This window comes from Ictidomys tridecemlineatus, chromosome 1, assembly GCF_052094955.1.
Source record: "Ictidomys tridecemlineatus isolate mIctTri1 chromosome 1, mIctTri1.hap1, whole genome shotgun sequence".
NCBI classification, from domain to species: Eukaryota; Metazoa; Chordata; class Mammalia; order Rodentia; family Sciuridae; genus Ictidomys; species Ictidomys tridecemlineatus.
Window position 1 is genome coordinate 187,201,820 of NC_135477.1, and position 14,054 is coordinate 187,215,873.

The 14,054-nt window shown below is 45.1% G+C and overlaps 1 protein-coding gene across 1 annotated transcript; it reads left to right on the forward strand.

Moving 5' to 3' along the window:
- The first annotated feature begins 367 nt into the window (after positions 1-367).
- Positions 368-2,569, forward strand: LOC144367260 (olfactory receptor 2W3-like). The gene is made up of 2 exons (XM_078022929.1): positions 368-1,281; positions 2,542-2,569. Exons 1-2 carry the CDS (start codon positions 368-370, stop codon positions 2,567-2,569), a joined length of 942 nt encoding a protein of 313 aa, XP_077879055.1.
- Positions 2,570-14,054: the final 11,485 nt, after the last annotated feature.

The following is a 14,054-nucleotide window of genomic DNA, read 5'->3' on the forward strand; positions in this document are numbered from 1 at the left end:
CTTAAAAATGTTTTCACCTTCAAAAAAATTGATCAATTTTTAGCAAAATGTTCATAATATACTGTTTAAAAATATATTCTCTCTTTAAGAATACGTTTATTTTTAATTCCCACAAACTTTCTGTTTATTTTTTAAGTAATATTTAGGTTTTACCTTTTGTTTTGAGTACATTTTTTTTACCCTTGATGTATAAACACTGTTGATTTCTGGTGTTAACCCGTAAGCGATACACATGAACAGGCACGTTTTCACCAGACGTTCCAGATGTTCTTAGTATGTGACAGGGGTGCAGAGGATCTGGGAATTACTTTTTCTTTTCTTTTCTTTTCTTTTGTTTCAAATTCCATTTTCCTCAGGTGTAGTAGAGATGGACAGGACCAACGGCAGCACCCAGGGCCACTTCATCCTCCTGGGTTTCTCTGACCGCCCCCACCTGGAGAGAGTCCTCTTTGTGGTCATCCTGGTAGCCTACCTGCTGACTCTGGTGGGCAATAGCACCATCATCCTGGTGTCTCGGCTGGACCCCCGGCTCCACACGCCCATGTACTTCTTCCTCACCCACCTGTCCTTCCTGGACCTCAGCTTCACCACCAGCTCCATCCCCCAGCTGCTCCACAACCTGAGTAGCCGCAACAAGACCATCAGCTATGTGGGCTGCGTGGTCCAGCTCTTCCTGTTCCTGGGCCTGGGTGGAGTGGAATGTCTGCTGCTGGCCGTCATGGCCTATGACAGGTTCGTGGCCGTCTGCAAGCCCCTGCACTACATGACTATTATGCATCCACAACTCTGCCTGGGCTTGGTGTCAGTGGCATGGGGCTGTGGGATGGCCAATTCTTTGATCATGTCACCAATGACGTTGTTGCTACCTCGATGTGGGCACAACAAGGTGGACCACTTCCTGTGTGAGATGCCTGCGCTGATCCGGTTGGCCTGCATCAGCACTGCTGCTGTGGAGGGCATCGCCTTCATCCTGGCCGTGGGCATCGTGCTGTCTCCCCTGGTCTTCATCTTGGTGTCCTACGGCCACATCGTCAGGGCTGTGTTCAGAATCCAGTCATCCTCAGGAAGACACAGAATCTTCAACACTTGTGGCTCCCACCTCACTGTGGTCTCCCTGTTCTACGGGAACATCATCTACATGTACATGCAGCCAGGACACAGCTCCTCCCAGGACCAGGGCAAGTTCCTCACCCTCTTCTACAACATCGTCACCCCCCTCCTGAACCCCCTGATCTACACCCTCAGGAACAAGGAGGTGAAGGGGGCACTGAGAAGGCTGCTGCTGGGAAATATAAGTTTAGGAAAGAATTTATAACCAAAGGTAAATTTGGGAACTCCCGCTTACGTAAAGCCTTACAAAGCTGGAGGTGTTGAACCATGATTTAGTATCACCAATGTCTGTCAGAATTTCAGCAGGATTCATCACCAGCTTGTCCCCCACATTTAGTTTGCCTTGTGTACAAGTCATGCAGGAGTACAGCAGGGCTGACACCCAGAAGCAGGACTTAAGGGAAGGTCTGCTGACCACTGCTGATGCAGATATGGAGAAGGGCTGTGCTGTTCTCATAGCTAGGTATTTGGAGGAAGTTGTGTTTTCCACGCCTAGAGGGGAAAGGAAGGAGGGAAACAGCTCTTCCTTGAATGGGCTGTGGGATGTAGAACCATCGACTACAGTGCACTGAGGGTCTCATCCTAATTGCCCACCCTTGCAAACCTTGGTAAGATGCTGTCAACATGCAACAGAGTTTTGTTACCCTGTCACTGTCTTTCATCAAGGGAGCAACAACAGCTTCTTTGCTTTGTGCATGTGTCTGTTAGAGCTCGTCACCTGCCATTCACAGTTACAAGGTCACCCTTCTGTTCCAGGCACTTGGCTGAACATCTTTCAGGGCTGGGTCTGAATATCCATTCACACTCCTGCTCTGGGAGGGACAGTGACAATGGATCTGGAGGAGAAAATGACCATGCAGCCTACATGCTGTCAATAGAATAAAACACCGCCTTGGAGACAGCTGGAGGAGGGAGGCCTCAGGCAGGGTGTCCAGGGACAGTTCTGAAGCCACGTTCTGGCTGCATCTGCGTGATGAACAGGAAGACCCAGGAGGTGACTCCAGCACCAGGGCCAAGTTTGCATTTCCTCAGGCTGGAGTGAGCCTGTCATGCCCCCAGACAGGAAAGCAGCAGTGCCACCTGAGAGGGAGCAGAGTGCATGGCTGAGCACCTGTAGCAGAATGGAAGAGCAGGACTTGGAGCACGACACAGGGTGTCTTGGAGGAAGTTCAGTAACGTGCACCTGGTCTTACCAGGCATGCCATCTGCTGGGAGGGCATCGTGGCTGCAGGTGAGCCAGCTGACGTCAGTCAGAGGCAGCAGGATGGCTTGTGCCGAGGCATCAGTGCCAGGAAGCTCTGGGAGCCTCCCTGAGCTTTAGAGGTCCAGCCACAGGGACTGGAGTGGAACTTATGGAGGGAGTGAAAACAGAGCAGGAGCAACTCCTGTATTTTTAGCCTCATAATTAGACCATTTCTGGACACTTCCCAGATGGGAACAGCTGGAGGAGCAGACGTGAATGGGAGGTAGACTGTTCTCTTAGGACAGATTATATCTGAGATAAGTTATAAACAGCGGCCTGAGGAAGCAGAAGAGATGGCAAGACATGGCAGGAGCCCTGTTAAGAAGGGCAGGCTGGAGGGAAAGCAGGAACTCCCCAGCATATACTCATGACTGAAAGGCATGAGATTGTACCCTTCTATCTGGGCAGAAATAGGTAAGAGAAGTGAATTAAAATGAAGACTAAAGAAAGACAAAGTAAGGGACTGGGACTAAGCCCTAAGATGAATGCACGTTTATAATCTAGGCAGAGGGACCGGGGAAGGCAGCATGGTCACTCACCTGGGGACGCTGCCAGGCCTCCCACCCTGTGCCAGCATGTTCCCCCATCATGCCCTTGGTTCAGTGTGGTCATGTGAGCGGCTTTCCATAGCAGCACGTGGCAGATGTCATGTGGTGTCAGGCCTGGACCAGATCCTTGAGGCTGATGGCTACTGACTTTGTTCTCTTGGGTTCCAGCTGCGAGGCAAAGGAGCTCGGGCCAGACTGCTGAATGACTGAATGACGAAAGGCCAAGGAGAGGAGGGTGCTCCACACCTGCCACTCCAGCCTGCAGCCTGGAGAGGTCCTCTCATCTGAAGCCAGCCAGCGCTCAGAGCATGCATGCTAGCAAGTCTCCGTAACAGGCTGCACACTGAATAGGGACGAATACAACTGTAAAAAATTGAAGACTCGTGAATAATAAATATCACAGTTATTTTAAGCCATTAGTGTTGGCATCATTTCTTTTGCAGCCATAAATGAGAAACTTTGCTTTTAAAACCTGACACTGGGGCTTAGAAAGGAAATAGATAAACAAGAAACTGGAAGGTTTTGTTTAACTTTTAAAGTTAAAGATGTGCTCAATGTGTTTGTAAGTTGAAGCAGTGTTTCAATAAAAGGAGAATCTCTCATTGCCAAATAGAAGGTCTAATGTTAGGACTGAGGTGAGGATTCCAGTGGCAACCAGGAAATTTCCATTGTAATGCCTGACAGGCTGACAGATAGCAAGCCAGAGAGATGCAGAAGAGTTCTTGGGCCCATGAAGGTAATTCATGGAGCTCCTGACAGCTCCTGACTGCTCCTGTTTCTTGTAGCAGTGTAAGTAAGAGTTAGTCACCAGTTGAGCCCAGTGAAAGGTAGAGCCAGGGCATGGGGCACACACTGAACAAAGTGGAGAAGGTAAAATATAGCCTGAGGTGGAAAATTGAATTTTTTTTTTCAAAACTGATGATTGAACCCAGGGGTGCACTAACCACTAAGCTATGTCCCCAGCCCTCTTTTATATTTTATTTAGAGACAGGGTCTCACTGAGTTGCTAAATGCCTTGCTGAATTTCTCAGGCTGACTCTGAACTTACAATCTTCCTGCCTCAGCTTCCTGAGTTCTGGGATAATAGGCATGCACCACCGAACCTGGCAAAAATTGAAGGTTCTTTGCAAGCAGAAATCTCTTTTTTGATACTGTTGCCTGTTGTTTTGTCTTTTGTGGGCATGCATTCAAAATGAGATAAATCAGCACATTTTGTAGGTTTTCTTGAGAGGCATATTCTGTTAGCAAACAGTGAAGTGCTTCCAGGCATGGGGCTTTGCCTAAGTGTGTGTGACCAAAGACAAACGTTTCTCCATCTACAACCTACAGTTTGTAGGTTATGTTAGCCTTGCTTGCAAATGCTTTTTTAACAGGGATTAGAATTCCTGGAGTGAGGGATAGAAACCTATATGTATAATATTTTATCACCAGAGAAACTCTGAATTAGGAGTAAGTATTTACAATTTTAAATATTAAATTTAGACTCCAAGATGACGAGTTACCCTGGTTTCAAATAATGGAGAGAGAGAATTTCCACTAAATGCAGCTGTCAGAAACCGCTATATGATAAGGAACAGGTGCAGGTTGCTTCCCCAGCCCTGGCTGAGTACTGTGCAGGCCTTTGTCCCTCAGCAGGGCTTGCATGCTGGTTTCTCAGGACCATTCTGTGGCTTTGGAGAGGAATGCCTGAGGTGGAATGCTGCTCTCCTGGCCTCTCACCAAGGGCGCCTCCCACCCCTGGGACTTGATGTTGTTGATACCGAGCTCACTTCCACAGTAGAGGCAGAATTGTCAGGTCTCCACAGTGACAATCCTCCCTCTGTCCTACACCACACGGACCTCTACACCCTGTGGCTCACTTCTCCACCTGAGCTCCTACTGCCTGGGCAACCTTTGACCTTTCACTGTCTCTGGTTTAAATCTTTGTGTTTTAAGCCTGTTTCATAGCTGGAATCATGCAGGAGGGACCCTTGTGAGACCAGCTTCTTTCACTTGGCAACATGCTTTGGCAAACACCCTTGCCCTGGTTTCTTTGTCCTTCTGGGTGATACTCTGCTGTGGGGGAGCCACACTTTATCCATCCACCTCTTAGACAGTGTCTTGGTTGCTTCCAGTTTGTGGTGAATGAATGAAGCCACATTCTTATAAAGATTTTGTGTGGCTCTACGTTTAGAAATCAGTTGGATAAAGAGTCAGAAGTGGACCACATGGAAAGACATGTGTGTCTGCAAGAAACTGCCAAAGCACCATCAGAGTAGTTCTCTTGCTTTGCATTTGCACTAGCAAGGACAGAGCACCCTTTGTGCTGTGCATGGGAAGGGCACACCAGCTCTGCTCATGTTTTAGGTTCCTTCTATCAGGTGTGTAGTGGTGTCACACTGGTGGTTTAGATTTCATTTCTCTAAGGAAGATGGTGACTGGCACCTCCTTATTTACCATTCATGTATCTTCTGAGCTGAAGTGTTTTTCAGATCTTTTGTCCATTTTAAATTTTTTCCCCTTTTTATTGTTTCCTTTTAGGAGTTTTAGTATATTTTGAAAACAAGTTCATTATCTATTTATCTATCATCTTCTGGTTCTGGAAATTGATTTCAGGGCTGAAAACAGTTATAGCCCCAGCCCTTTTTTTATTTTGAGACAGGATCTTGCTAAGTTCCTGAGACTGACTTTGAACTTGTGAACTTCCTGCCCCAGCCTCCTGAGTTGCTGGGGTTATGGGTATGCACCACTGTGCCTGGCTACATATGTAGTGTTTTTTTGGGGGGGGGGTAAATATTTTTTGGCTATAGATGGACATAATATCTTTATTTTTATTTATGTATTTTTATGTGGTGCTGAGGGTCGAACCCAGTGCCTACACATGTGAAGCAAGTGGTCTACCACTGAGCTACAACCTCAGTCCCGACGTATGTAGTGTTTTTACAAATATTTTCCTCAGTCTGTGGCATGTTTTCCTCCATGGTCCTTGAATACTGATGACTCCAGAAGTCCTTCATTTTATAAAGGTTTATTCTATCACATTCACCTTTGTTGGAGCAAGCTTGGATCTTGTATGTGAAAACTGCCAAGCCCAGTGGTCTAGACTTTCTGTGTTCTTGATGAGGCTTTGCATGTTGAGGTATATGGTATATTTAAGTTAGCTTTTCAGCAGGTGGAAGTGTCCAGATCAATCACCTTACTCTGGGACCCTACTCTGCCAGTGAGTAAGGAAATTCAAAGTCCACAGGACTCTGCCACAGAGACTTGGGCCACAGTACAACCCTGCCCGCACTATCCTCTAAGGAACTGACCCTGTTTTCCCTGCCTTCCCTCAGGCAGGCTGTGGCCTAATTATAAACTGTCCTTCAAATGCTGAGCTCAGCGGAGTTTGTTTCTTTTGAAACATATAAATAAAAATATCATTAAGTCACGGAATCACCAGCACCAGAAGCCTCCTTCTGAAGAAGGCCATGAGGCAATCTCAGCTCAGAATTTCACATTTTCCCTTTGGATCTAGATAATGTCTGTTTCTTGGCTTCATGATTTTTTATTGCTCTCAGCTATATTACTTATAGTGTAAGCAATTGGTTCTTTGGTTCTTCACCTATAAAACTGGATGATAACAGGGTACATGGTATATATGGTCTGTGGGTATAAAGTTAATTTGTTATTACAAATTTCTTGGAAGAGTGCCAGGTACACACAGGATATTTAGAGCTATACCTCTTAGGTTGACTTTGAATTTTATAAAAGAGTACAAATTAGCTCACAAAAATGTAGTTTTACTCACCGACTGACATCCTCAAACACACAGATTATATGGAATTATGCAAGAATTAACATATTTTTTCTATTTTTATTATTATCAATATTATTTTTCTCAATGACAAGTGAGCTTTATTTCTTGCGGGTGTACCTTATGGTCCATTGATAGACATGTATTTTGCAATAGTCAGCTTTGACCAGTTAGCAGATGCAGTACCTTGTGCACTTGGAGATTTTTTGTCCTGACAGCACTTAATCTCTATCTTCTCAGCTGTTTTCAACATGACATTTATGATTATAGCTGAGTTCACCATGCCTCATGAACTTGTTCTTCTTGTGTAACAGAAATTCTGCTTCCTTTGAATACCTGCCAGGGCCACCTCTGTTTCCCAGAAGCCCTGTTGACCACGGTGCTTCTAAGAATGAGTATCACTCCTCAGACTCCAGAGTCAAGGTCATGTGCTGCTTGTTCTAATGAGCCTGGCTTGTTTCACACAATGTCCTCCAGGTCACCCATTGTCACTAGTGAGAGACTGTCCCTCCTCTCTAAATCTGAGTGGTACAATGTCTCCTGCACACACGTGTTTTCTCAGTCCATTCATTTGCTGACACACACCTGGGTTAATTCTGTGCCTTCGCACTGCACTGGGAATGACGCTGCCATATGCTAGAGACACAGACTTTCTTTGACACACTGACTCTTGTGGTTTGAGGACACACCCTGCTGAGGACTGCTGCATCCTATGGTAGTTCTACCTTAGGTTTTCCAGGAGCCACTAGACCTTTTCCCAAAGTGACTGCATCAATTATCATTCCCATTAGCAAAGTGTGTGTTTCCTTTTCTCTGAATTCTCACAAACATGTAGCTTTGTTTTTTGTTAATAGCCATTCAAATAAATAGGTATGAAGTGAACAAATAAATAGGTATGAAGTGGCATCTCTGTGGCTTTAATTTGAATTTCACTTATGATTGATGATGTTAAACATTCTTCAAACATCTGTTGAATCTTTGTAAATTTTTTTTAGAGAAATACTTATCAAATCACTTGACCATTTAACCATCAGATTATTTTCTTGCTATTGAGTTGTTTGAGTAATATGAATAATTCAGCTCCAGTTCCCCTGATCTTATCCAACATATTTACAGTCATACAGTATGCATTATCACAGAAAAAATTTGTTTAATATTTTTTTCATTCTGCTAAGAAATACTGAAAATAAGGTAATCAAATAGAAATGCAAACCAAATCAACACCAGGAGGCACCTCACAAAATACAAAATCATTACTGTCAACATGTCATTATATCCAACCAAGCTCCCTGCAAAAGAGTCACCAAATTCTTAAAAGAAACAAAATATAATGATTTGCATTACAGTTACAAAAAAGAAGGCAGAATGTGAAAACAATTTTGGAAACAATTTGTATTTTTATATTCATCTTGTATAATTTTTAGAATTTCAGTTGGATTTTAAAATTTGCACAGTAATATTTCAGGAATTAAAAAAAATAATCCATGGCTTTATTTATTTATTTTTATTTGCTATTCTTTTTCAATCTAAAAAATGGAGAGACAAGATTTTTAAAAATTCTCCTTTTCATAAAGAAGCATGACTTTCTCTCTAGGTTGAAGTATTTTGAACATGTGTCTGCATTTTTATGCTTATTGAATTATTGTCAGGGTGGTGGCCACTCCATCAAGTGTGAGATCTCAGCTGCTTGGCCAAGGAGAGTGGGAAATCATCACCCAGGAGTGTATTCCCTATGTGACCTCTGCTGTCACCTGCCAATAACAGGTTTCCTTGGAGAGTGGAAGAGAATGAAAGCAGTCCTCTCTGAGGCAGGCAGGCATGTAGGCAGCTGGGATTACAATCAGCTTCTAGACATCATTCAGTGGATGCACCACGCTGGTGCCAGAGACCCAGACCATCAGGGGGGCACCACATACCTTCTGAGATCTGTGGCAGCTCCCAGGTGTTTTCCAAGAGCACCCCAAAGTGTCCTTCACTGTCCCCACCATTCCAGAAACCAAACAAGCCTCTGACTGCCAGTGGTGCAGTCATATACACTCTGAAAAGGTTGAGTGACTTCTGCCTTTCAGGGAATGCTGCCTTCCACACAGGGTGCTTCTGGAAGGCATTGTCAGGAAACAAAGGTCAAAGGTGGGACTTGGTTCCTATCAGTTCAGATGAACACACAATGATCACATGGTTTCATGTGGAAAAAAAACAGCAGTGTTATTCTACAATGAGAAAAGATGGATTTCCCTGGTAACTTGGTGAAAGTGTTGGAGGAGAAACTTACTCCACATGGGGGAAGGTGGAGTAGAGGAAGTGTCAGGTGCCAGCTGCCCCTGAGCTGGGATCCCAGCAGCAAGAGGATTGCTTCCTAACAGGGTGAGGGAGGGTGAGGAAGGAAATTCACCGGAATTCCCATTGGACAGTAAAATAACCATAGAGAGACATTTACAGGTTTTGAACATGGAACAAAAAGTACTGCATTAGAGATGAGTCAGTTTTGCTGGAGGGAGAGTCTGCTTCACCCCTCAGCCCCACCCTGCCCACTTCCCTTCAGGCAGCCAGGGAGGGAAGTGCTGGCAATGAACTTGGCACCTGTGAACCTGTGGAAGAGAGGGAGGCAGATCTCAACAGACCCAAGAAAGGCAGCAAGTTAGTGATGGAAAGATGCTGAGCATCTCTGGGCAGGCCGGGGATACCCAGGCCTGAGGGTGCCCTTGGCTGCTGGGAGCTGGTGCAGAAAGTGTCCAGACCCCGAATCTGCACTCCAGGCCTGACCCTGGGGAATGTGCATGGTGGTGGAGTATGTGTGGCCTGTGCAGGGACTGGGGAGGTTTCTGAGCCTGGGCTCCAGGGAGTGCACCTTGTGTGTGTGGTTTCATTTTTATCACTTTTCTTCCTCTCATCTGTTATCTGCACTATTCTGACTTGGAGCCATGGGTGTCTGTGGATTGGTTTTGGTTGAGTTTCTACTTGTTCCTACCTTAGTGCTCGTTCCTTTTTTCCTCCTTCTCTTCATTCCCTCTCTAATAGCCATGTGCTCTCGTTTCAGTGCTGACCCACTGTTCCTCTTCGTGGGCTATTAGTGATACAGACGTCATTGCAGGCACCAGATTTTTTTTAAGCTTTATATTGGTTGACACCATTATTATTTCATGCTCCCTGTTTTCCTAAGAGGGGCTGGAAAGTGATTAGGACACTACAGATTCTCAGCATAGAGATCCTACTGCTGAGCTATCCTCACAGCTCTGTCAAGTAGCAGCCAATTGCATGGCTTGCACAAGCTTGTCTCTCGGACGCCAGCAAGACCTTAATATATAGAATGGAGGAGACAAAGTCTAAGACCAACAACCAGGCCCCAAGTAGGAATACCTAAAGGGGGACCTCAGTTTTCACTCCCAGATATCAGTTCACACACTCAGAACAGAAAAGTTCCAGAGGAGAGCTCTGAAAAGTCTGTGGCTCTGCAGCAGGTCTCCAAGAGTGAATTAAATTGCTGGCCTGTACCAGCGACTTGAGTAGGACTGGAGATTGAAATTAACACTCAGATCATTAACACTCAGGGCTGAGTGGTGAAGCTAAATGATACCAACAACACAGGACTTAATACATGAAAGATAACTACACAAAAAAGGGCTGTCTCTCACACACACACAAGGAACAGGAGTCATCTCAACAGATCACAAGTCCAAGACCTCTGAAAACATGAGGAAATAGCCAAGTTTCCACCCAAAATTTATAAAACCCCAAGAAAGGAGCCTGCAGATATGGAAGTGGATGACATTCCAGATAGACTATAGAATTATTTATATGTTCAATGAGCTAAATTAAGATCAAAAGAACAAATGAAGAAAAATACAGAAGGTGAAAGACATTTAAATAAATAAATAATGAAATTAAATACAGAAAAGCCCATCCGAATTCCTGGAATTGCAAGGTATACTGAAGCCAATAGAATTCAACTGAAAATGTCACCAATAGATGAGATTGTGTAGAAAATGAGGCACAGAACTCAGAGCAATTTATAGAAAAACCCAAGGTCTTGAAATATGTACTCTAGAACTATGTCCAGCAACCATAACTAAAATAAGGGAAACGTTCATTTCTAGATGAACTTCTGGGTGGGAACATTAGTCAGGATTATTAATAAGTCTCAGAACCTGAGGAAGCAATTACTTCAAGAAGTAGGTGATTTATTAGCTACTAAATACTGAGTATTTATAACATTGTAGTGGACATAAAGGTAAATCTAAGTGTCCTATAAGTTGAAGATCACAATACCCTGTCTCTAAATTAAAAAGGAAAGAGGACTAGTGTTATGGCCCAGTGGCTAAGCACTCATGAGTTCATCCTCTGGTACAAAAAAAAAAGAAAGAAAGAAAAATAATGAATGAATGAATGAGTAAAATGAGTGAATAAAATTGAAGGCTAGTTTGACATTTGGGCCTTAGGATGAGCACTTTTATCCAATTGCCACCAATCTAGGTAATTATAAGATCTTATTGTTTCCTAAATATTTTATTTATTTATTTATTTATTTTTAAAAGAGAGAGTGAGAGAGAGAGAGGGGGACAGAGAGAATTTTAACATTTATTTATTTTTAATTAGTTCTCGGCGGACACAACATCTTCTTTTGTATGTGGTGCTGAGGATTGAATCCGGGCCGCACGCACGCTAGGCGAGCGCGCTACCTCTTGAGCCACATCCCCAGCCCCTCCTAAATATTTTAATGTTTCTCTCCTCCTCCATTAGTATAATTAATGCTCTTGCTTTCCATAATATTTTCTAGTTACATTCAAACTGACATTTGAATCTGATTGTATCAGCCAGGGTTTTTAATTGAAAAGAATGAAGCAAATTAATTTCTATTAAAACAGAAAAGAAATATACTAAAAGGTATCTGATGGCCCCTACAGTCTTCAGAAACACCGAACAGTCAGGCTAGATGTGTATACATCAAGAATATCCCTAGTACATGTGTGAGATAAAAGAGCAGATGATTGTGCTGATGCCACACCACCAGGTCAAGTGACCTCAGTAAATCCCATAAGCTCCAGTTTGGTGAAAGGGACAGAACATGGATGGAGAGTTACCTCCAGGATGGAGCTGAGCATGTGGCCGATGGCTCATGGAACTGACCAGGCAGGCAGATTAGAAAGCATGAGACCCAGTGATACCTGCAGACACACGCTGCCTGTGAGGCTCAGGAGGGCACAGCCATGCACCTGAGAGAGGCACACTGTGCTGACTGCCCAGATGGTGGGAAAGAAGACCCCCAAAGAGGTTGCTCGATTGGCAAGCTTGGCCTTGAACTTGCCATCTTCCTGCCTACCCCTCCCAAGTCACACTGTGCCTGGCTATCATGACTTCTAAAGGTTTACTGTGGAACCATGAAGTTTTCCACATGTGTCATTATGTTACCTATGAGCAGCTACAGTATTACTTCTCATTCCCCCAGTAGGACATCCTTTGTTTATTCTTTCTTGGCTAATTTATCTGGTTTAACTTCTGGATGTCAGTTGAATAGAACCAGGGAAAGTGAGGGTACTTGTTCCAGGTCCCAGAAGTGAAGCTCTTAGTCTTTCAGTACTCAGTATGAAGTAACTGTGGGTTACACTCTCCACAGAACACAACTTTCACATTGAGTTACAGTTCCATTCAAATAATGCATGGACAATATCAGCAGTTCAAGGACTAAGTGCGGACCTCAGACCACTCTTCCAGAACCAGGGTAAAAATTTCAAACAATTTTACATTTCTCTCTATTTTTTCCCACTTATTCTCAAATCACATGCATCTCCTCCACCTCGATTCCCACAGCCTGCTCACCACCCCCTGACTCAGCACTGTGGGCACTGGAATACAGAATCATTCCTGGCCACATGGTCACCTGCATGGTGCTCACACTCCTCCCATTCTCTCAAGGGACTGTGTCCCTCCCAATGGCTCTCAAGGGACTGTGTCCTTCCCAATGACTCCCTGCCTCTTATTGTCAATACCTGTGTTCCCTCAGGTGCTTTAGGATCTTGTTTCCTAGGAGAATTTCTGGGTCCTGGGAAGAAGGCAGAGCAGAGCAAGGTGGTGACCCTGATCCCTCCTCAACACAGAAAGGAGCCCTGAAGTACAGCTGACCAAAGCAGTGGGTGACAGAACAAATGCGTCCCCAAGACCCAACATTAGACATTCTGAGACCTGGGGGAGCTTGAGGTTGGGTTTCTGGAGCAGAAAATTAGATAGAGTTCCCTGGCCCCAAACCTGGACCAGCGTGAGGAAAGCACAGGGATAAGTGAGGAGAAGCTGGCCACTCCCTCCCACTGCAACTGGAGAAAACAGGCCAAGGTAAGTGCCCCAGGAGCAGGAGGCATGAAAAGAGATCAAGCAGTTCAACATAATAGTAGAAAGAAAGCAGAGCCCTGCTGGACAGCCATCTCGTGGAGCCTGCAGCTGCCCTGCTGCCCCAGGAGAACTTAAATCAACTGTGTCTCCTACCTTGGGAAAGTAACTATCAAACCAGAGGGAGCCCTGCAGCTGGACTATCAGTGATTCAACTATGAGGAACTTGTTGCTGCAGCCCCCTCCCCATGATAACAAGAGAAGCTGGAAGGAGCAGCCCCGCTCAGGAAGTGCTGACCTAACCTGCCCTGCCTGCAGAGTCCCAGAGCTGGGCAGAGAGGAGTGGAGACAGTGATTCACAGTGGGGGGAAGGGAGCTCAGATCCAGGAAGGCAGCCTTGGTCCTGGGCAGTTAGATTTGGGGGCGGGGACTGAAGCATGCACCCTTGACCTTGACCTCAACCAAGGCTGTTTGGACCCTGACAGGTGCTGCCTCAATCTCAGGGAGCAGTGCTCATGGTTCAGGACCTTGGGCAGTGGAAGCTAGAGCCCAAGTAAACCAGCTGAATCTGTATCTGGTAGCATGGAAGGTCCCCAAGGCCAGCTGTGTTGGTCGGAGGACCTGTTTCTGCACGACAGTCCACCAACCACAGGTCCAGGGCCTGCAGACATTCACCAGACACTCTGAAAAGGCTCCATGGAGGTGAGCAGGTTCACAGTGACCCTCCCTACTCCCAGCAACAGCCAGGAGCCCTGCATCCTGAGCTCCCATACACCACAGAAACAGAATACGCACCATCTGCACCTTCTGAGCAGCCAGCCTCAGGCCTGAGTGACAAATGACAAGCAGCTTGTGGGAAGTTCCTGGCAACCAGGGGAGTGGCTCCTGTGTTCCAACATCTTCAGGGGTGGGGAGGGGAACCCAAAGCCAAAAAATGATGGACATTTCCTAAAGGTCCCGAATTCTGAATAAAGCCCAAACAAAACTCAAGAATTTTCTTCATTTTGGCATAGTTCACTATAAATAGCTCTAACGTTTGTTGTGAAGAGCTCAACTTTGA